The sequence below is a fragment of the Sinocyclocheilus rhinocerous genome, unplaced genomic scaffold (assembly GCF_001515625.1).
Source record: "Sinocyclocheilus rhinocerous isolate Xijiao unplaced genomic scaffold, SAMN03320098_v1.1 scaffold1449, whole genome shotgun sequence".
Lineage (NCBI taxonomy): Eukaryota > Metazoa > Chordata > Actinopteri > Cypriniformes > Cyprinidae > Sinocyclocheilus > Sinocyclocheilus rhinocerous.
Genome location: NW_015664992.1, coordinates 79,810 through 104,643, shown reverse-complemented (window position 1 = coordinate 104,643; position 24,834 = coordinate 79,810). Strand labels below are relative to the sequence as shown.

At 38.5% G+C, this 24,834-nt stretch overlaps 1 protein-coding gene across 1 annotated transcript; it reads right to left on the bottom strand.

Moving 5' to 3' along the window:
* Nucleotides 1–4,012: 4,012 nt before the first annotated feature.
* Nucleotides 4,013–17,756, bottom strand: nr1d4b (nuclear receptor subfamily 1, group D, member 4b). Its single transcript, XM_016541477.1, has 8 exons — nucleotides 17,127–17,756; nucleotides 9,678–10,007; nucleotides 9,499–9,587; nucleotides 9,210–9,354; nucleotides 5,877–6,442; nucleotides 5,595–5,780; nucleotides 5,267–5,477; nucleotides 4,013–5,078 (listed from the first exon to the last, which is right to left on the bottom strand). The coding sequence occupies exons 1-8, from the start codon at nucleotides 17,140–17,142 to the stop codon at nucleotides 4,882–4,884; spliced, it is 1,740 nt and encodes a 579-aa protein (XP_016396963.1). The 5' UTR covers nucleotides 17,143–17,756; the 3' UTR covers nucleotides 4,013–4,881.
* Between the last annotated feature and the right edge of the window lie 7,078 nt (nucleotides 17,757–24,834).

Below are 24,834 nucleotides of genomic sequence, written 5' to 3'. Positions count from 1 at the left end.
ATGATTAGAACACTAGTATTTTCACCCGCTAATTTTTTTTTTTAAGTAAGTAACTGTGGCAACGTCTCCAAGAGCTTCAAGAAAGCTCCCTGAGAAACTATGCGCAAGTGCACCGAGGGAAAAAGCTGCTGTAAACGCAAAGAATGCTCACACCAGATGTTGATTTGATTTAGTTCATAGAAGTTAACTGATAAAGAAAATCTATTTATGACATTATTTTTGACAGCATTTTTACACAAGTGCCTAAGACTTTTAACAGCACTGTAGCTTTGCAGGTAGGTTTCTTGAAGCGTCTCGGAGACACAGTTCTTCTGGATTGAGTCTGTCTCAGTTTGTTCTGTTTCTTCATGTGACTCCAGACAGACTGATGATGATCAGATCTCTGTGTGGAGCACAAAAATCTCACTGCATTATTACAATTGACAAAATGAATGTTTGGAAATGTAAACTGATATTTCCTACTGACACACTACAGCAAAAGATAGAAATAACTGACTTAAAACCATATTTAGCTGCTGAAAATACTAGTAAATACAACCAAAAAACATAAGAAAACAACAGCTGTGTGTCACTTCACTTTTACACACACACACACACACACACACACACACACGCGAACTTCCCGAAGCACTTCCTTTTGGTGGAATCTTGAGCTGTGTTCTACTTTGTGAAGTGGACGAGTGAGGTTTATATGGACAGACCCTCAACCCCTTGTTTTTGACTGAGAGAGCGAGTCTACTTCATATGTGCTCTTCAGGCAGCTTTATAGACCACAATGCAACACAGGTATTGCTTAAAAGCTATTACATAAGCAATATTATACATATGACCGGTGACCGTGATTTCACCAAGCACAACATGTTCCTGGAACATCATCCTTGTTGATCCTGGAACAACATTCCAATCAACCAATCAGAATTGAGGGATAACTTTTCAGGAAATATCTGTTTTAGGCTTACGAATCAGGGTTAGGTGTTTCTACACCCTTGTTAATCACCCTTACCAAAAAGTAGTATACTTCAAGTTTATTTTAGTAAGTATACTTAAGTAAAGTTCAAGTATATTTTAAAGTATACTTTATGTAGTAAGTATACAAATATCAGTGTACTAGTAGTATACTTGTAAGTGTACTATATATTTCTGAGAAGTACATAAAGCCCATTTCTGAGAAGTACATAAAAAGTAGACTAAAAGTATACTTTCCTATTTTTAGTTTAAAAGAAGTATACTAATAGCACACTTGAATAAACTTCTTTTTCGTAAGGGCAGCTATCATTCTACACTGATTTTAGGAATAAATTATGGGTAAGGTTAGGTTTAGGGGTAGGGATTGGGTTTAGTCCTTAGTCCAGTGGTTCTCAACCTTTTTTTCCTCGGGGCCGCACTATGGTCCAAGTGCAAGTCTCGCGGGCCGCACGCATATCATTTACATATTACGTCACCAATACAAACCAACCTGATTTATAATATTATAGCCTAAATATTATGATATCTAATCGATTACATTCATTGAAATAAATAAATAATTCTACTCCCCATAAATAACACCCAATTGTGTGAACTTCGGCTCGAAAGGAGTAACAGCACAATCATAGGCGGAGTTTCACTTTATGCGTGATGGGGGGGCACCCACTGGCAGACGAGTCACGAGCACTTTTTTATATGTTCTACATTTCATGTATTTATGTAACACATATTCTACATTAAAAAATTAATTTAGAATGAACAATAACTGCTGTACAAAGCGTAAAAACATACCTAATGCAGAAAAGCCGCCTCTTTTTTCGAATTGCGCAGATGACCACTATCTTTCTTTCATCTCTTCTGATAAATTTTCAGTCAAATCGTTTTCTGTGTGCTAGATCAGAGCTAGAGCCCTGCATTTCAGCCCGGGCCCGACGGGCCCCGACTTTTTTACGCCCCTCGGGACGGGCTTCGGGACAATTTTCACGTCATAGTTCAGACGCGGGCAGGGCCTCGGGCCTGGTTTTGTAAAAATCGACGCGTTTCAAAAAGGCGGGGCATAGAGGAGAAACAATAATGTACAGTATGTGGAAAATAATGTGTTTTTTTTACTTTAAACCGCATAAACACATTTCATTACACCAAATACACAAAATAATGTTCTTTTTAGCAGCATCATATGACCCCTTTAAGAAAGTTAAAGGTTTAAAGGTTTATTTCTAAAGTGCCTGGAAGCCTCCGTGTCACTAGGGTAAACTGTCGTACGATTTGTGTTGATTTAATTAATAACTCAAAATAACAGTCCTTTCTTTCACAGTCGCAGCACAACCTGTAAGGTTTCAAATGGTTCAGCTGCTTGACGGCGTGTTCTCTGCTCTGAGGGGAATCTGAAGGGAATGTCCCCACAAGGATAGTAAAACCTGACTTTTTGACAATTTTTGACCCACGAGGGGGGGGAAAAAAGATTAAAAATAGTAAATGATGTTTATCTGAAAGCCAGCTTTTCTGTAAAATCTTTTCTACAGATTTTCTGTAAGGGGTAGGTTTAGGGGATAGAAAATATCGTTTGGTCAGTATAAAAGTAATAGAAGTCTATGGAAAGTCCACACGATTCACAGAAACAAATGTGTGTGTGTGTGTGCCACATGTTAAATGTTCAATGTTTTTTCTCTTGTTATTGTTGGATTTTAACTTGCAACCTACATTGGCTGGACAAGAAACTGTAAATAATACCTTGTAAAATCTTATTTTAAGATTTTATTCAAACTAATATAATTTATGTCACCGTTACTGTTCATGTTGATGTAGTATGACACAGTAATCTCAAGAGGGCGCACTTACTGCATATAAGTCCATATATATATATATATATAGGTTTCATTACAAAACAAATGTTATTTTGTGTAGAATCTGGACTAAGTTTCCATTCGTTAACGTTAGTTACATTTGTTAACATGAACTAACAATGGAAAATACTTCCAAAGCATTTATTATTCTTAGTTAATGTTTATTTAAACATTTCTTAATACACTATTAAAAACAAAAGCTGTGGCTGTTAATATTTTTTAATGGATCTGAGCAACGTGAACAATTAATAGTTAATAATTCACGTTAATAAAACAAAATTGAATACATACTATAACAAATTGCTCATTGTAAATGTTACTTAATGCGTTAACAAATGCTAACTAATGAGACCTGATTGTAAAGTGTTATCTATATTTTATATACTTTTTCAAACATACATGAATAATTTTAAGGCTTTATTAAAACTGATGTAATTAATGTTACTGTTCATTTAAATGTAATATGGCACAGTAACCTCAAGAGGGCAGTATATATTTAAAGTATATAATTCCATATCAAGCATTATTGGTTTCATGTACTATACATATTAGTAGTTATATCATGTAGCTGATAAAATCCCTCTCTCATTATATAATTATTCTTTTATTTCTATATTTTTTCTTAAGAATCATGTGGCACTGTCAGGACAGTGAGAGGAAGGAGTTGCAAACATTAAGACCACACGAGACAGAATGAATAATGTTACTCTTTCTTAATCTTTCTCTTTTAAACCACAACTACACAGGGCAAACGGAAGAGGGCAAAATGCAAACTGAGTTTCTCCGTTCGTCCAAGAGCATCTTATTAGCCTAACATTTCATGTGAAGAGGAAGTATTCACTATAACTGGAATATTACATGATTAACGGCACATGATATTTAGGTTGATTCATTTTATAAACCGAATAATCTGATAATAATTATTGTAGTCTGATTATTCTGCGCTACAGTACTATACTGCAATGGCACCATAGTGATATAGTCTTCAATTTGTTGATTAAAAAATGCATGAAGGGAAACAAAGATTCCCATTCCCACTTGAACCCCTGGAGCCATTATTTAAATGAAGGTGGAAATCTCATACATCAGCTCCATACACACTCGTTCCATTTGGCAGTTGCTAGGATACCGTTGTGCACCATCAGCATTCCATGTGCAACAAAACGTGCAGAACAATAGGCATGCATATAAAATGCTTTGCAAAACTTGAAAGGTAATTTTTTTAATATCACATAATCTGCCAAATAAGCATAATACATTTACCAAATATACATTTAGATGCACATGAAATAAATGAATTGAATTTGCGTAGAAATGGCAAAGTCCACTTTTGCTGCTAACCCATCCTCTTTCAGAACATTCTGAACTGCAAAGGGTACAATAAACCATATCCATGCAGAGCTGTTGTAAATGACGTTGGTTTAACACTTTAATAGACATCGAGGAGTCCTTTCTTCCCTGACATTAATACATACTACAGTCTTATACAGTTATAAGAAACTATCATACAGTATATTTCAATTATAATACATGTTTTTTACAACCAAGGTTTTGACTGCCTGACAAATATAAACAATATTTATAAAGGTCCACAAAGAGAATGTGTTTTAATGAAATTATTAAATTGTGCAGTTGAACTGAAGTTTATCTGAAAGGTTGATGATAAATGCATAGCATCTGGAGTGAGAAAAATACTTAGAACGTCCCAAAACTTGCACAATGATCTTGCACTGTGAGCCCAGATTAATTCTAGTTATAAAACAGCCATCGCCTCAAAATCTATACCATCTTCCTCTGTTTTTACATTTCTTGAAAACAATCCTGAAACGTCAAAATGTCCAGCATCTGCTCCATAATTCTGTTCCTCTTATGTTGCATTGGAAAAGTTCAATGTCAGTTTTATCTTGTGGTGGAGCAAGTCTCAGGTGTTTGTGTAAGTGCTAGTCAAAATCAGATGTTTATCCTGAAATATGCATGGCTTATTTGTACAAGAAGAGCACCCTGAATCTATGTTTTGACATATTATTAATATGTAGACTTGGGTAGGTCAGGTAATTGTCTCTTTCTGTTCTCAGGGGTCAATATGGAAGGCTAGGAGTTTCTCGGAGTGCTGGTTGTTGAGGGTACGGAGGTCAGGCAGACGTAGCAGGAGTTTGGGGAAGAGTGAGCTGTCCTCTGGCCTTCGTCGAGTGATGAGAGCGCGAAGAGCGCCGATCAAATCCTCCTGGAGCTGCTCTACGGCCCCCACATCTGAGATACCGGAACGATCTGATAGAGAGTAACAGAAATATTGTCTCTCGGATGTAAACATTACAGCTCTGGTCCAAACTCTAGTAAGCTGCCTTGCTATCGGTCTACACAAGCAACTACCTCAGACAACTAGCTCAGTATTAAAAACATACTTCGAATAGTGTTTGCATGTGATAATTCTCTCGATTACTGGGAAGCCAAGGTACCTGCAGAAACCAGCACCACAGCCATGAAGAGGGCCATCTCATCGGCCTCCAGACCCATGTTCCCCAGCTTCTCACTGAACTCGAACATGGCGTCCAGAAGACCGCCCATGCCTAGCACTCGCAGGGATGCCAGCGGGTAGGTCTGACCATTCAGGAATGTTACGGTACGCTCCTTGGCATCAAACAGCGAGCAGAACCTCACCATTAGAACCTGCAATAAACCACATGATGAGGCAATAGGGTCATGAAGGAAAGGAATCTCTGGACCGTTTTTTTTAACGATTACTTCAAAAGAACTGATTTGAGGACAGACGTTGGCATTTCTCACCTGAAAGGTTCCTGCCTTCAGCAGCATGACTTGATCATGTTGACTCAGGGCCTGAAACCCTGGAATGCTCTTGGCAAATTCAACCACTTCTTTAACAGCTGGAGTGAAGCACTGGGAGAAACTCTCCCAGACCCGTTGACTGGAGTGACTGGCTGGGAAGATGGGATATGCATTGAGAGGACATGCCTAAAAAAATACAGAAAGAGAAAGAGACCATTTTAAGTTATAGAACATAGTAAACTAAGACCAGCAAACAAATCATGTGCCATCATAAAAACATACCAGAACTTTAGCACCAGGGCTCGGTCTCCAAGGACAAGACGTTTGAGTGGAATAATTGTTGTGCTTCGATGGATAGCTTTGAGAAGGTGTAGTTCCCTGACTGGGACTTGAGGACTGTGGGAAGTTATAGTGACTGTTGTCCATAACTCGGGTTCTCGGTTTTCTGTTGTGGTTGGCGACTGGGCATCTGGATCGGGGTAGACAGCTTGTTGTGGAATGGATGGAATGATCTTGGGGTGAGATGCTTGGCTGAGGGCGAGACTGGCTGTAGCCGGACTCTTGAATTGGATTATGGCGGAAGGAAGAAGGATCGTTGTTATTGGTGTTGTCGTCATCGTTAATCTTCATTAACAACTTCTCCCCGTTCACAAAGATATTGCGATAAGCTTGCGAGGTAGCATTGATGGCCTCTTCTGACTGGCCATCTTCAGGGCTGGAAGGAGTCTCGGTGGGTGTAGTACAGGTGATGTCCATGGACGCTGATTCATTAAGGCTGTTCATGTAACTCCGCATTTCGTCCAGTAGGCGTTGTTTCTCGCGCTTCGGAATGCGTCCAAATCGCACAGCTGGAAAAAATGGGGGTATAAATGTTACTATACAGAATGGTGATACAAAAAGGTGTCCATTATCTTACAGCTTTACAATAATGCATTGTGGTATGAGAGGCTGTGCTGTATTGTGAATATAGTAATGGCTAAATGGGATTGTTAGATGGGCAGCAAAACCTTGATTGCCTTTACTGATTTATAAAAAGGCCATTACAAGAAGTTTTTAATGAAAGATTTGTATTTAGACCAAAAAGGGGACAGTTTAGGCCAGTTGTGGCCTAATGCCCGTTGCTCCAGGTGTGTGTGTGTGCTCACTACTCACTGCTGTGTGTGTGCACTTGGATGGGTTAAACAAATGGGTTAAACTGAGTTTAGCTCCAACCCCTAAACACACCTGAACCTGCTAGGCATACTAAAAACTTTCAGGCAAGTTGGAGCTAAACTTTGAAAGAAAGTAGCCCACAAGGATAGAGTTTGGACATTCCTGGAGTAGAGCATGGCGCTAGCAATGCCAAGGTCATTGGTTCAATTCCCAGGGAATGCAAGAACTGATAAAATGAATGCCTTATTTTTTTTTTTCATGAACTCTAATGGCCCAGGTTTTTGTAATTTTCCATGTTCGTTCCATCTTGTGCACTGTAAGAATACAACTTTCAATAGATGCTTTGGACTCTCCAGACAGTCCTCTCTCGTACATGTGCCGTTGTCCATGCACAAGTCTGTACAGACCCAAAAAATGGGCTGCCTGTGGACTTCAGTGGACAGTGCTGATGACGAAATTTATATCACATAGACAGGGATGTTTAAGAGGGAAGTATACTTTCAGCCTAAGGTTAACAGTTTCCTCTATGGATGCTGCGCAATGGCATACAGTACACAGTAGAAAGAGGTTCCTGTTTAAGTTTACTATCTTGCATTTACACATTTGGTAGATGGTTTTACCGATTACGGCTGCTGTGCAAAGCTTCTGTTCTACATCCCCCACGTTTTCTCATCCAGTCTCCCCTACTCTACCACTCTGAGCTTTTTATAGATCCTACTACTGTATAATACACCTCCCCCATCCTTCTCTTTCCCTCTCTCTGTGTCTCTATCCATTGGGAAGTGGGTCAGTGGGTCACCCAAGCAGAGGTGATGCCACTGAGGGTCACATTAGAATAGTTAAGCGCTGAAACATTGTATGGCAGAGGAACATGATATGATAAACTGGACTGATAAGGAGCAAGTAAGTGTTGAGCAATGGGAGGTGCCTTCAGCAAGAAAGGTTAGGTTAAAACTGCTAAGACAAGCACTAATGCAAAACTAGGTCTTTAGGTCTATAATATAACAATGAGTTGAAGGCTTTTTGTGTTTAGAGGTGTCATATAGCACCATCACGTGAAGGCGTGGGTCAGTGTAAGGAGAGACGTCAAGGTTTCAGGTGACAAATGCAATGACATAATATAATGGAGGGAGATTAGCATCTATCATATAGTCAGCGACATAGAGTATTAGCTATGGCTTTTGCATTTGAGGGCACTACAACAGCCTACAACAGTAGCCTGAAAAGTTAAAACCCACAAAAGTTATTCATATATTCATAAACTTCTAAATAAATTCGAAATCTAGTGTAATTACAGTGTGACTGACTACTGGGGAGGAAAACCAGGTCAAATACATCATGTGACGTTGAAATATGATGGTGCTTATCACTTTACTTTCCCGCTTTTTAGGTCACCTAAATATGTACACTAGCCCCAGAAAATATGATTTATTATCAGCCCAGTTTACAAAGCTCCCCAGAGACAATACTGTCCTGTATGGGCAAAGTGTGCTAGAGGACAGATCGAAAAGATATTTTAGAATGTTTATGCATTGCATTCAATTGAATAAAGGTCTCTTAGCTTCTGGGTTACATCGACAAAGCACTTTATTAAATCCCAGCTAGCATTTGGATCTTAATTAATCCTGCAATACAGCAAATGAAGACCTGGAAACACATTAAACTGCAGTGTACTAGGAGTTCGGGCCATCTGTGTCCCCAATTCCCCAAATTAACCTGATTTGCTGCAGTTTTTACAGTGAGTGATGACTTGTGGGATTTCGGAGAGCCCACACTAATAAATCAGCGGTGAAAGGAAACTGTCAGAATGGGGTGTAAGCTATAGGTGCAAACAGCACAGAACAGATGGTGGATGTAGGGTTGAGGAAATATAAAGGTATTTTTTAAATATACTGTAGTGGTGAGGTCATATTAGCAAAATTTGCAGGCAAAAAAAGACTCATTGTCCATTGTCAATACAGCAGCGATGCATCAAACAAGCAGCTTTCTGTTGGATAAAGTATCAAATTTGTGTAACAAACTTGAACCTGATGCAAAATCTGCATGGGGAAATTGTTTTGCCCTTACTCGAAACCCCAGATTTGCAGATTCTGATTGAAAATATCACTGGATTTTCAAAGCGAAACTTTGCATTATGAAGTTGCTGATTTGTACTGAGCATTTTTATCATGTTGCTGAGCAGTTGCGAGGGTGTTGCATGTGGTTGTTAAGTGGGTTCTTACTGGCTTAAGCCCAACCAGTCAATATTCTGCTCTAACTGCTTAGAAACACGCAGTTACTAGGGTGTACTGGGAGGTTACTAGAACATTGCTAGGTGGTTGTTTACCAACCCAGCAACATTCTTAACACTTAAGTATTTGTAGCAATACTGATATTTCCCCTAGCAAACACTGAAAATAATGTAGTCATACCAAGAATAATAATTTTGTATATTGTTCATAACTGTATGTTTAAAGCTCATACCATCTCTGGACATGCCGACAGAGAGGCACTTCTTAAATCGACAGTGCTGACAGCGATTGCGGTTCATCCTCATGATCAGACAGTTTTCATTCTTCACACACATCTTATAATGGATGTTCTGCTGGATACTGCGGCGGAAGAAACCCTGAGGACAACACAAGATCAGAGTGAATGTGTGTGTTTCTGTAGGTGTGTGTGTGGCTTTAGTCTCAGACTGACACTAAACACATCAGTTACGCATTTTGAGGGTTTTTTATGTGCATGTGAGTGTGTATGTGTCTGTTCTCACCTTGCATCCCTCACATGCATGGACACCATAGTGAAATCCTGATGCAATATCCCCACATACTTTGCAGAGCAACACCATACCTCCTGTTTCTAGTAACACAAATTGTCAACAGTAAGTTAGCAGTGGACGATGGTCACCGAATTTGAGACAATATCAAAAATGACTCTGATAATACTCACTGGTAAAGGTACCCGTGAACATACTTGGTCGCCTGCCGACTACTGGGTGAGAGTAGGTGTTTTGCCCTGATGATGTTACCGTCGGTGTAACAGGGTTGACAGTGGTAGCACTGCTTACTTCTGGAAACTGGAAAACCAGTCTGTTGCCCCCTGCAGAACTGGCATTGCTTCCAGTTGGATGTTTATTAAGGTCACCAAACTCAGTGAAAGAGACTTCCTCCGGGGATGAGGGTTGAGAGGCTGGAGATTGGGTTTGGTATCCACTGGATGGGCTTCCTGGACTGGGGCTGGCGCTTCCAGTTGAGCCTGCATAGAGGATCACGCCTCCACCTGTGTGTGAAGGAAAAGGAGGGAAAACAAAGAATATTACATTACGGGAAGTTGGTCTTATCATTTATATCTAGCTCTGTCATGAAACTCCAGATGGTGCAGACTGATACATCCTTAATGCAATCTGCTAGTAATGAAATTGTTCACTACATGCACAACCAGATTGGTCTCTGGTACATCAGCAGCCAATGAGATCGCTTACTCAACATTTAAAAAGTCTGGTTCACTGTAAGTTCGCTCCTCAGTAACCCTCCACCTCCCCTAGCTCCACCTGTCTAGATCTGCTATGGGTAATTTCATGTATGCTATTTGCACAGCATAGCTACATGCTCACAGCAGCTAGTCTGCATAATGTATTGCCAGTAACAAGTTTCTGTAATTGTGTAACTGTAACTTTAGTGGACTTAAACTTGAAAAATGTTGTATATTGATGTCTTTCCGCGGTTGAAATAAATACGTTCTGATGTTCATTCATGTTTATTTCATGCTCTAAGTAAATATGAAAAGACGATCGGTTCACATGCCGCTTGAACTGAGGCAATACAGTGATATGTCACGACACATTAAAGAGCCACAAAATGGTATTTATTGTTTAAATTTCTTTTAAAAAAATGACAAAATTTGAAAGCTGAGACCTTGTTTCATACCAAAATGGTATGTTGGCATGTTGTCAGTTTCCTTTTTGCTCTGCAATGTATTTTTTACTGTGTGAGAACATGATGTGTAATGTGAGAGTGGCATGGCTTGTCGGACATAGCGACAGTAACTAAGGAGGGCGAGTTTTTACGAAGGGTCAATTGCTCTGTAGATGTTGACATCAACAGTGTAGCAGATCTAGTATGTCAATACCAAATATACATGGTCATATCTATTAAAATACTAAACTGAAAGTTGTTATAATAGAAATATCTCTAATATCTTCCCAATTTATAGGCCCATGCAAAATTAGCAGTTATATAACTTACAGTTTTCTTCATATTCCCTGCACCTTACACATGTTTATTAAGTATTGTGACTAATTTCAACCACCAATAAGAATGTGCAGTCATTCAGTTTTACAAATTTTGCATGTTTAAAGGCAGAGTAAGTGATTTTTCAAAAACACTTTACAAAACTGATTCGGGCCGAATAGCAAAACAAACTTGTAGCCAATCAGCAATAAGGGGCGTGTCTACTCGTGATGTGGAGGAGAGCGCGTTCAGTGCATGGGACGGACATTAGCCGAGCCGAGCGACAGAGAGATAGAGATGGCGGATAAAAAACAAAAGAGGAAAACGTCTGCGGAACGATAAGGCAAGAAGTAGGACCCGTGTAAATATCGGATCAGCTTTCCAGCGATGGAGAGAACTCAAGGAGCGGAGGCCTGCGATCGGACGCCGAGGTTGCTTTGTTTCTTCTCAATAGGTGAGTAACACCGTGTCTACAACAACTAAAGTCTGCCTACACTGGACGCGATCAAACAACATTGTCAGCACGTCATAAATAGAACCCGGCAGCAGCTTTCTGTCGGGGATTTGTTGCGCCGCACCATGCCACTCACGTCCGTAGACGCGATGTAACATTGGTTTTGCTTTGTTTCACAGAACTAATCGTTGCCTGGGTTGCGTACGTATATATGTGGGGCGGAGCTATCAAAATAGGGGCAAGACCCTTTTGGGGTAGAGGCGTGTTTGTTTTGGTGATTTCAAATATCAACATTGGCTACCAGAAATCACTTACTCTGCCTTTAAATTCATTCTAAAGAATTCCTCAAATCTGTCATTTATTCGAGGCTCCCCCCCCAGACCAGTAGGATGTTTAAAAAAAGCTTCCAGGCCACTCATTTCTATATCTGTAAACTCGGAAATGTCCCACATGTTTGAATCCTCTGCTGCTCCCAGTCTGTCAGCTCATCCGTCTCCATGAATCACATGCTTCAAACCGCGCCTCTGGAAGCCAGCGTGAGAGAAATGAGCCAGGATGAGCCAGACTTACTCACGTGTGCAAGTGCATCGTTGAGGAATCGGATTTGTTTCAGCGAGTCGGTTCACTTCAGTGATTCGATCCGTTTGAGTTGCGTCTCCAAACAAAACGTGTTCCAAGGAAATGCATGCTGAATTTCACAAGCTGTGTGTTAGTTCAATTCCTGATTTTTATTATGTTCTGAATTACCTTTTATATTTTAGCTTTTTAAATGTAGTTTTTTTTTGTCAGCTCAGTGCTGCCACCTTTCTAACGCGTTTTCCTTGCGTCAGAAAGTCTCCATCGTGTTTGTGCAGTTGCAAAGTTCGTTCCTACCGCTCAAATTATTGCTCTTATTAACCTTCCCGAGTCACCCCCACTTTCTTACTTTCCCAGAAAGATTTAATGGTCTTCTTCAAATCCTTAAAACTCATGCGTCATAAAAAAAAAAGAGACTTTAAACTATGTAATCTTTTGAAGATATATATTTTTTGATGATTAAGCCCTTTGTATTGTATTTTATGTATTTATGTACTTATTTTTCTTTTTTTCTTTTTCTAGTTATGTTTATTTTGGTTATCTATGCATTTTTTGTTTGTTCGTCTTGTTATGCTGCTATTTGGACTTCTTTAATTGTATTCAGATTTGTCTTACTGTTGTTTACATGGTATTTTGTATGTTCTTTCAAGCATAAAAAAAAAAAACACTTCCCAAATCAGTTAAACCGAATCTTTATAAAGAATCGACTCCAAAGAACAATTTGTTTGCGAAACATAAACACGGATCTGAGAACTCCCACGCGCGCTGCTCGCTTCTCGAGAGCTGCCAGCCACCTGACCGCCGACTCACATGCGCTCCTGACATAGTGAACGCCCCAAAGCACAAGCCTCTTTCCGCAGTCCCGTGTCTAGAACAGCCGCAGTGCGAGAGAAAAAAAAGGCACAAACTGCCAGCCTGCTGCTCACGTTTGAAGAGGACATAAAAACAGTAACCAAGGCCATATTTACGCGCGCGTGTTTATAATACTCGAGTCACCGGTCACGTTTACTCGACATACGAGCTTGTTTTGTGTTTGCCTGCTTTTTTTAAACCCAACACATTTCACCTCATCTCACTTGTTTATAACGTGATGCCTCACAGATGGCTTGGAATATAGATTAGGCTACATTAACTATCCTTCCCAATTTAATTTCACCTGAATTAACGACCATTGTGGCATTTTAAAAGGATACAAGCAGACATAATAATGTCCCTAAACACCATGACACACTAAACCTTTGCTTTAGTGTAATGTGTCTCACATGCACATGGGTGATGAGTGACTCAAAGAGTGAATAAATGAACGGGTTATTGAATTTCAGTCGTTTTTGTCTGAATTTGCCCTTTTGCAGCTGCCATGAGGGAAAACAAACCTCCCACTCAAAAGCAATAATGATAACTGACAGATGCATGGATACAATATCCAGTTGATATGCAAGTACATTTTAGTATAATCACTTTGTGGATGGATTTAAATCACAATAGTGTAAACGTAGGCCTATCTATGTTTAGTAGCCTATATGTTGTATTGCAAGGGTTCTCAACTCTGGCCCTCGAGGTCCACTTTCCTGCAGAGTTTAGCTCCAAGCCTAATCAGACACACTTTAATAAGCTAATCAAGGTCTTTAGGATCCCTAGAAACAGAGATCGTCTTATTATTGGGAGATGCGAGGGTCAATTACCATTGGAAAAATTATAACAGCTAACGCGAGGTACCTCAGCCAATCATACAATGGCCTCTGGTCATACCACCAAAGAGCTAATTATATAATTAATTATAGCAAATTATAGAAAAATCATAAACATTAAAATAATTTCCAAAATTAGTCTGACTGAACTATATTTTATGGACATTAAAGTTCACCCCACCACCTCTTCAAAAAAAAAGGGGGAAAAAAATCTGTTAAGTTTATTCACCCTCAAGTTGTTCCAAACCTGCATGATTTTTTCCCTACTGTGGAATATCAATTACAGTATTTTGATATTTTGAGAAATGTCTCTTGCATATAAAGGACGTAAATGGTAACAAAAAGTACAAATACATAATACACAATATCTTCTTTTGTGTGGAAAAAAAAGAATGTTATAGAGTTTGAAGCAGCATGGGGGTGATTATGACGGAATGGTCATTTTTTGGGTGAACTATCCCTTTAAATAAATTCCATTTTCACTGGTTTTGGCAGGTGAGCTTTCTCAGTTGGGAGGCTTTGATTTCTTGTTTCAAGGTTTGCTCGTAGAGCTGGATGCCCTCAGACATGTGCTGCTGCTGAAAAGTAGGTCAATGTTGCTATCTTCTATAGGAGCCAACACACACGTGCAGTATAACTTATGCACCTTCCACAAATGAACAACTATTATATTATCATTTACTTTGTAATATAGTTCATTTATTTTTAACAGCATTCCTTAAAAGTGTGCATAATGCAATTAAGAATTAAGGAACACTATCAGATTTAGTGTTACAAGAATTACAAGTAACGCACTGAATTAAACATGTAATTAGATGTCAAATAGTATTTTCGTGTATTTTTACAACTTAGAAAAATATTTGGTAACACTTTATTTCGATAGTCCACTTTAGACATTCTATTAACAGTAAGTAACTTTGCAACTACATGTCAACTTGTGGACAGCGGTGATGGGAAAGCAGATGGAGGGTGGGAGTGTTAGTAGTTTCTAGCAGTTAGTAGAGTATTAGTAGACTGTCTGCTTAATATCTTCTAACACTTTCTTTGTCAACTTGTTCTACTAACCCTAAACCTACCCTAACAGTCTACTCTGAGAGTTAGTAGACATGTAGTTGCAAATTAATGAGAATTAGTTGACATGTAGTTGACATGTAGTTACAAAGTTACTTATAGTTAGTAGAATGTCTAAAGTGGACTATCGAAATAAAGTGTAACCAAATATTTTTATATAGTACATACGAGCCATGGCCTTAAAAGGAGCATCTTCTATCACATAAAAGTGTGTTAAAGAGTTAAACAGAGATCATGCAGGCAGAGAAGAAAGATCTGAGCTCAGATCTGTGCCTCTTTGACTTTGACCCAGTGACCAGCCTCCCTCCCTTCAGAGGCTGCATGAGACACGGGCTGCCGGAACAAAAACACAAGCAAGGAGGGGCTGTGTGCCTGGGAAATCACGCGTGGCACGTGGAGCTCAGAGTCGATCCTCGTGACGGTGAAAGCGAAAGTCTGTCTGTATGAATACCACTGCGCCTGACATCATCATGCAGGTGGCAAACTGAGCGCTTTCTAAGAATTCACAAAAATTCATGAGCAGTTATTGAGCTACACTGTATGAATACCACTGCGCCTGACATCATCATGCAGGTGGCAAACTGAGCGCTTTCTAAGAATTCACAAAAAACATACTGGATATGACATGGCCAACACAGCTAGCTATGTGTTTCCAGAGATGTTCATATTTTAGATTTAAATGACGGTTGAACCTTTCAGCAAATTGTAGCCTGTGATCACATACAAGAAATTGTATATTAATCTTGTAATTTAGAGCCTACTGAGTTACTATGCATGTATCGTTATTATACTTGCTGCCAAAGCTTATTATAAGTTGGATACTTTACATTCAGACTTATTAAAAATACAAATGTCTAAGAGCTTTATAATACATAATTTAAGATTAGCCATCTAAAAAACATGTTATTGGCTCATAAGGAATGCTATGCGATGATAGTAAACAAAACAGTGGTTTATTGCCTGCTGTGCCATAAATGTCGACTGTGTTTCCTGATCTTCTCACATGTTCATGAGCAGTTATTGAGCTACACTTTTGAGCACGTGTTGGAGTGAATGTACAGGAGGAGCGCTATAGATGATGACAGTCAGTCAGACAGTCATGAATCACAGTAACCTGGTCGAAAACAAAAACCTTACAGTAGCCAAGGTTGGGTTTGGATTTTACCCACCCCCATAGCTGCTGGAGACGGGTGTTAAATCACTAACGAAGCGGAAAAGAATGAGGCTGGATAACTTTTCTTTTTTTATGACTGCAAATTGATTTTTAGCAACAAGTCGCTGGGTTGGAGGTCACGCCTGTGAACCAAATTCACCATTCATTTATGAGGATGATGCTCATGATGTACAGTCTGGTCGCCGTGATTTTGCCAAGACAGACATGTTCCTGGATCAACATTACTGTCCAAAAATACAGACGTGAATCACAGTAACCTGGTCGAAAACAAAAACCTTACAGTAGCCAAGGTTGGGTTTGGATTTTACCCACCCCCATAGCTACTGGAGACGGGTGTTAAATCACTAACGAAGCGGAAAAGAATGAGGCTGGATAGCTTTTCTTTTTTTATGACTGCAAATTGATTTTTAGCAACAAGTCGCTGGGTTGGAGGTCACGCCTGTGAACCAAATTCACCATTCATTTATGAGGATGATGCTCATGATGTACAGTCTGGTCGCCGTGATTTTGCCAAGACAGACATGTTCCTGGATCAACATTACTGTCCAAAAATACAGACGTAACCCAATCCCCACCCCTAAACCTAACCTTACCCATAATTTATTCTTAAAATCAGTGTGAAATAATAGCTGGTTAACAAGAGTGTAGAAGCACCTAATCCTGACTGTAAGTCTAAAACTGACATTTCCTGAAAAGTTATCTCTCAATTCTGATTGGTTGATTGGAATGATGTTCCAGGAACATGTTGTACTTGGTCAAATCACGCTCACCGTACAGTCTACCGGGAAGAGCGCGTGAGCAGAGTGAGCTGCACGTGAGTTTGTTTACGTGCAAAGCGAGACCGGAAATATTTGCCAAAATGTGGTAGTCCGTTCGCGATATAGTCCAAAAATGTATTTGACATTCATTGCAGTGTGCAGGTGCTAAAGAGCATTTTTTTTGTGTGTGTGTGTGTAAAATGATAAACATGTCCAAGTATAACGTAATTTAATTACAAATCTTGACAGTACATGTATTTATTTTATATTCAAAGTCAGTACCAATATATATTCGTGCCACCATTTTCTAAAGTTAAACAAGATATTAAAATAAATGACAAAGTTGGCTAAAACAGCTAAACGGGTGAATGAAACATTACAATCATCCGTGCAAATCATTTACCTGCATTAATTCGTGTTTATAGACAATACATTGTTTTTAACTCACCTGGACTGCCGTCCATGATGTTGCCTGTTCCTGGTGTTGATGAAGGAAATGCAGGTATCGGACTCGGGTCTCTAATATTCAGCGTGTTTCAAATTCCGTCCACACAGGTAAGAACTTCAAGAAGTCTGTTAGGCAATGTCTCGAGAAAGAAGCGACACTCTAATGCCAGACGTCCTTCAGGTAAGCAGGGCAATGTGCCGTCCTCACTCTTTGAAAGATGTCCTTAAAGACTGCGTCGCGTGCATTACAGTAGCGCTTTTCTTCAAAACAATCAGAGCCAGTGCACTGGCGTTGTTCTCCAAGGCAGAGCTGTGTAACAAGCCTCACACTAAACACCGGGCACGTTTTCAGGTGTCTTAAAAATGTGACTGAGCTTTCCCCCACGAGTTCCCCCTCCTTTCTTTGCCCTTTCAATTGTTTGTGTTATTGTAGCTATGCCAAGAACTGTTGCTCCGTTTCACACGCCCTCCTTCTTTCCTTTCCAGTCACGCTGCTGTAGTAGAGCTGCTTGTTCTTCCTTCCTCTTGCCTCCTCCTCCTCCTCTCTGCTCTCAGTGGCAGGTGACTGCGAGTGGACTCGTTTGCCATCGGAATGACTTGTGCATGCGCGCGCTGCATGTGAGCGCTGCCCCACTGACACACATTTTATGCAAATGAGCGCCGCTCTGGTGAGGGGGAGGAGAGCCGTGGGGGAAGCACATGGAGAGGAGGAGGAGCGCACCGTGACTGCTGTGTACTTCCCTCCAGAGAAGACCTCTTCTCTACAGTACACTCGACTGATAGGCTTGGAGCCATCGAGGGTTTGCCCGTCAGAACACCGCATCAACTGTTATCAAAGGCACCCTGGTTCTCACGTTTTTGGCCTGCATCACACTGGTTTGGATGTAGGTCATGTGCCTAAATTAGAGACCCATATTTGAACAACCTGGGGGACAAAAATGGAGAACCTAACTAAACATTGATGGGATTCATTTCATTTTCATTTCGAACAAAGCACAATAAGCATGTTCTATAAGCATGTTACACCATTACTGGAGAAATGTACCTGCCCCTCTGTGAATTTAGTTAACATTCATCTATAAGGCCTACATACATTTTACAGTATGTGGTCTTTTATAAAAGACCAACTTGTGTCTTATACTGTAGTGTGTCATTTGGTCCCCCACTTTATATTAGGCCTTAGTGTACTTACATCAAAAAATTGTGTTGTTGTGTTCATATTATAATGCATTGCAAAACACTTCTGATGCTATTAAGGTGGGATATGGGTAAGTTTAGGGATAGGTTTGGTGGGATGGGTAGGTGTAAGGGATGGGTCAAATGTAATTACAGAAATTAATTACAGATGTAATTACATGCAGTTATTTTTCAAAATATAAGGGCAATGTAAAAGCATTTACGTACACAATAAGTGCATTTCACCAAATTATTCATTTAAATGTCAGTACAGTAGTTAAAGCCGCTTCATATAAAGTTGGACCTGTCGTTTTTGGTGCTATAAATTACAGATTGGATTAAATATGATATAGTGGAGCCATGAAAAACATGTTTGTAACCCTGAGCGAACATTTACCAGGTTATACTACTGTACATACACAGTGCTGTTACACACAGATCAGGCGGTTTCGTCCTTGCAAAACATTTTATTGTGATTGTTTCTGCCATTGCTCCGTCTGCTAAATCAACAATCAACAACGTGAACTGTACAGCAGACTGTCACACTGAACAATGCTGGCATTGTGAGTTCACGTGTATGAGAACAGCCGTTGTCATTCTCTGTAACTGACAGCCAGGAGCGGACTTAGTGATTTGGGGGCCCTAAGCAAATTCCAGGTATGGGTCGGCAACACACCAACTATGTGCTCTTTAACTTTTGTAACCCTTATTTTGCTGTCTCTCTCTCTCTCTTATTATAGTTTGTAGTTTATTTACCTCTTCACAACTTGTCTATAGTGTAGCTAAATCCAGTAAATAATTAGTCAACCCGATGCTGTTTTAATCCCATGCAACTTGTCTAAGGGTTCTGAAGGCATATAGGTTTTGCCAAGAAAAAAGTCAAATGTAAACTATTACTAAAAGTGCACGGCAGCTTGAGTCAGCGTGCTCAGAAAAAAGCACACAAGTGAATCATTTTAAGAAAACAACATGAATAAAATCATCATCATACCTCAAAGGTATGTGTATACTTTATTCACTGAGGTGAATATCTCTGTTGTGAGACAGTAGCTGCCTTGTCATAATTTCAAGATTACAACATGTGAGGCTCTGTGAGTGTAACTCTTCCAGTTCTACTCCCCTCATTCGCTCCGAGCAGGATTCGAAGCAGCTTTCCCAGCGCGGGCGGCGGGGGCATTAACAAGGATGCTAAAGACCGCAGCCTCTTGCGTCAGTCACTAGTGTGTCTCGTGAGATCAAGGGAGCTCTCAGTCGAATGTCACGTGTTGTCATCTAGAAATTACAACATGATGTGAACGCAGCTAGTAAGACAGTTGTCATGTGAACGAATTATATGGTCAGCTATAGCCTACCTAACTTATTTTCTTTATGTTAATAATTAAAATGATTTTGCAACAATTACAACAAATATAACAATTTAATGAACTAAACATTTAATCGCTGTGTTATGTATAATGAATTATAATCGATTAGACTGCAGGAACCAATCGGTCTTCTTCCTGGACAGAAGACAAACACAAACACCTTCCAAAAACATAGAAATGGAACAAAAGGGACAATTACAATTCCTGCAAAATCGCACTTTGATTTATGTCGTTTGAACTTCGTTATAATGACCATTAATTTATTTTAAATTACATGTTTCATACGCTAGTATCCGAAGCTATAGGTTGTGAAATCAAACATTTCTCGTTTTTATTATTTTTTTTTTTGGTTTTTGTTTGTTTAGCTCATTCGGTTTTACTTCGGCTGTGCGTCCTGCGTCATCAACCCGGACTCTAAAGTTCGATTCAGTTCGATTTGTGAACCGGCTCAACCGGTTACTTCCTGAGAACCGGCTCAGAAGAACGATTCGTTCAAGAACCGAACATTACTACTCTGTAACGCTTCATTAATCCCGGTACATTTCCGAGTACATCAACAGTAAACAGCATCCAAATTTAATAAACTCTTTTAACTCATATGTCATATACCACAAGTTCTTTACATTTCTTAATGGCCTTATGATTACACACTCGTTAAACTTGATCGGCCGCCAAGTGCTGATATCATCTGAATGAAATAAACTCTTCACAAAATACAATGAAAATATACATAAAACATTAATCTGCACTTAGACATCGTTAGTCTTACCTGCAAAGTCAACAATAAACACCTGAATTGTACAGCACACTGAACAGCTCTGGTGTGAATTTGTGTGTATAAGAACAGTTCTTTTGGCTTTACTATCGCCATCTACTGTCACACGTCTGTATATACACTATATACACTAGGTCTAGGTGGATACTTTTTTTTTGTTTTTTTTGTTCTTTGTTTTGAACTTGATTTTGTTCTAAAAATTTAAAATAGGACTTGCTTAATAAAATTGGCCATTTTATGAAATTGTATTTCCCTGCAACATTTATAAGTGGGATGTTGAGTCTTAGCCCAGTTCTGTAAAGTCAACTGCAGTCCGTTTTGTTTTTTAATTCTTCAATTTGAACTTTATTTTGAGCTGACATTTTTAAATTATTAAAATGCCTTCAAAGTTGTGAACTGTATCTTTCAATAAAACTTTTAAGAAGTCATCCATCCATCCATCCAACCTATTATCCAAACCTCGTTGTCCTTCTTTGGGTCGTGTGGAGCTGGATCCTAACTCAGCATGTTGAGCCTTAAGTGGAGAAAAACCCTGGATAGATGGCCTGTCCATCATAAGGACTGCTCACACACACAATGGGGCTCAACTTGGGGCTCAATCACAAATTGAGCCAAGAGACCACTTTTTTTTTGAAAGCAGTTTATTTTATATCCAAAGTGATTATTCCCGAGGATGCAGCACATCCTGAAATGTATGTACATTATTTAAGTTGGACCCATTACTGTCATGTGCTCGCTTTAAACATACCGTAAGTAAACACTGGCTCACCCTGCTCTCCCCTGCTGGCAGATCACAAAAATGAAATTACAAATGAGAGGTATACAAATCTAATAACATTAAGAAATGTTTCTTGAGCAGCAAATCAACATATTAGAATGATTTCTAAAGGATCTAAAGGACTAATGATGCTGACAATTCAGCTTTGATCACAGGAGTAAATTTACAATATATTACAATAGAACAATATTTACAATATGACTGTTTTATTTTATTGTTGATCAGATGACCTTGGATAAGCACAAGTCTATGTTCTCAAACATTAAATATTTTACTGACCACAAACTTTTGAACAGTATAAGTTTAACATGTGACGGTAATTGTTAACAAACATCATGACACATTTTCCTAGAACACATAGCCATGTTCTAAAATAGATTTATGCTTGAAAGATTTGACCAGCCTGCGAACTATTGCTAATAAGGCCATGTTTTCCACGAGTGGATGGTATACTGTATAAGGGGACAGGAGACTATAGAGTCTAAAAATAGGTCTGCTGCATACTGGGTTACTGTATGAAGAACCTGAAACAGAAAGCTTTTACACTTTAAGAACATGTTAGAGGGCTAATGCAAGAGAAGAAGAAGGGGAAAACAACAACAGAATCCAAACTAAACATTTTAGACTGACCAGTTGTGTTTGGTTGTTTGAATGGATGATGAAATATAGTGAGGACTGTCTGAAACTGAAACTTCAAAATTGTTGCACTTTGATTGATTGATTTATTTTAATTTACTTGTTTAACCAGGAAAGTCCCACTGAGATCTCTTCTACCAGGGAGTCGTGGTCAAGATAGGCAGCAAAGGACAAATTTACAAAGAAATACGTAACACCACACAATGAACAAACACAAAATGCAATTTTCTAAAAACAATACAAATCCTAGTCAGTTATTAAAACATGTACACTGTTCTATATAAACAGAATATTTTTAAACATAGCGAGGGATGATGGTACAAATTCCATATGTAATGTACCTTGAAGCACACATACGGAGCATAATTAGAAAAAGCAGATCGACCTATCTCTGTATGAAACATCGGCATCTTAAGTAAGAGTTTATCTGTTGATCTGGTATTTTAAATATTTATGCAGTATGTCAACAAACTAGATATATACTGTGGTAATTCACCCACCAAAGCTTTTAAAATAAAAAAATAACATGTTTTTTTCTCCTTAAGCACAATGAAGTCCGTTTTGTCATTTCATATAAAATACAGTGATGTGTACGGACACTTGTAACAAATCGTAAAGCAGCATGATTTTAATAATTTAATAAGCATGATAAACTACATCCAGTTTTTTTCAAAACATTCAAAAGTGCATGCATATTAATTATATCACCATAGTCCAATACTGATAGAAGAGTACTTTCTACTAAACCTTTTCAAGGAGAAACATTTTTTGAGAAACAACGTTGGTCTCAATTTTTTTTAAAAGGCTATCGATATGAGAGCTGTAGGTAAGCTTATCATTGAGCCAGATACCAGATATTTTCAATCTGTGTACCATTTAAAGTTGGAATCTTAAAATCATTTAATGATAATCTGGACCATGTAAAAAATCATGTATTTAGTTTTTTAGCATTCAAAACTAATTTCAAGTTATCAAGAAAAGAAACTATTAAAACTATTCAATTAGTTCAAATAGAAGTGCTTAAGTGTTTATATAACAAAATACATTTCCAAAAAAGAAAAAGAATTTACATTAAAAGCATGCAGTCGGCTTACACATTTACTTAAGTGTCATGCCTCTTTTCCATTTGGTGCATTCATAAACGGCTACGAGGTGACAATATGCTTATTCTTCGGGTAAAACAATTTGTAGAAGTATTTTTAAAACAGTAACAGCAACAAAAAACATTTAACTGTATGTGTGTGCAAAGAATTGGTGCACTTATTAAATAAGAAAGAATTAACATCAAAATGTTTATATAATAATAAAAGTTACAAATTAACATTAAAAAGCTTATTGTGGTACACTTTTAAAGAGAGTTGAAGGATAAACAATTAATCATCAATATAATACTCATCATTTACAAAGGCAATACAAAAGTTTAACAAAACATGTCAAACTTTTGAGATGTGCAAGTAATGTGAAAATATCAACATTGGTTACCAGAAATCACTTACTCTGCCTTTAATGGTTGCTGTTTCAGTGTTCAAACAGCATGAAGACGCCATAAAGCATTCTTCTGAGAACTGGACTGTAATCAGATGAAGGATGTTTTGATACTGCTCTGCCACCTGCAGGCTTGATCGAGCATCTCTGGCATTCCACTCGTTCACATTATCTGCATGCATTGCATTAGTCATAGGCTATATAATTACTAATATTAAAACTAAAGAGCCATGTTAGGCTGGTCTGAACTTTCTATTTTAACTGATTTATTTACTTATTTATTCATTTATATTCTAAAATAAAAACTTGAGGCATTGCTAAAACCAAAGTTTTAATTATAGAAAGAGCTCTTAACTCAAAGTTCAAGTTTAAAGTGTCCACAGTGTTTATGCACTGAACACTGTTTAGCACTGAAGTAGTATTGATCACAGGAAGTGCCCAATAATAACTATATTTCTTTATACGTAGACATATGTATTTATATGTGTATTTATATATCAAGGCCTCTGTATTTTTGTAAAATCATTTAGGTGAGAGCACTTGATTAAAATCATGCATGATTTCTGGTGACAATGCTCAATCTCTGAACAAGAGGTGTGGACACAATTAACCATCCCATGTTTACTCAGCTGATCGTGTTTACTGTCTCTTAGTCATTTCATATTCAGTATTACATATCAATTAAGATTCATTGTCTGAAGATCTTTTTTCCCCTTATTGTTGAATTAGTCTTCCCAGTGATTGAGAATACAAATGAATCAAATGATTCAGCTTTGCCAATGTTCATTTTGTTGTTTTGAAACATTTCTTGATGATCATCACACTTACCATCAACAGACTATGAGACAGTGATCCACATATTTGTATATATTTCAATAACTTAAAAAAAAGATCATAATTAAAAATCATAATTATTGAACTAATTCTTGATTAGTTAATTATCTAACTAATTCTTAATGATCACAATAGTCACATGTTATGTACTTAAAGGGTTAGTTCACCCAAAAATGAAAATTAGGCTGTGTTTTACTCACCCCCGATGCATCCTAGGTGTATATGACTTTCTTCTTTCAGACGAATCCAGTCGGAGTTATATTAAAAATTGTCTTTGATCTTTCAAGCTGTTTAATGCCACTCAGCGGGTGTTGCATTGCTTCAGTCCAAAAGAAGTTAAATAAAAATCGCCCATCCATAAAAAAAGTGTCTCACACGGCTCCGGGGGGTGAACAAAGGCCTCCTGTAGCGAATCGATGCGTTTTTGTAAGAAAAATATCCATATTCAAAACATAATAATCACTTGAATCTAGCTTGACCTCACTGTTGTAAATGGAAGCAGTTCCGGGAGGATGACGTATGGAGGTCAGCTTTGCGCATGCGCCGCTCAGAAGTGACGAACAAGGAAGCGCAGGGCAGAGATCAAAACAAAACAACGGTCACTAATTAGAAGTACAAAACGAGGATATGTAAAGAAGAATGTCAGAGGATTTCGATATAA

Excerpts from the sequence above, each read along its gene's own strand:
- nr1d4b (XM_016541477.1), bottom strand. Across the intron at positions 9,588-9,677 it reads GTTCACGGGTACCTTTACCA|AAACAGGAGGTATGGTGTTG; the intron begins GTGAGTATTATC and ends TTGTGTTACTAG. Across the intron at positions 5,781-5,876 it reads GCCCTGGTGCTAAAGTTCTG|GCATGTCCTCTCAATGCATA; the intron begins GTATGTTTTTAT and ends GTATTTTTTTAG.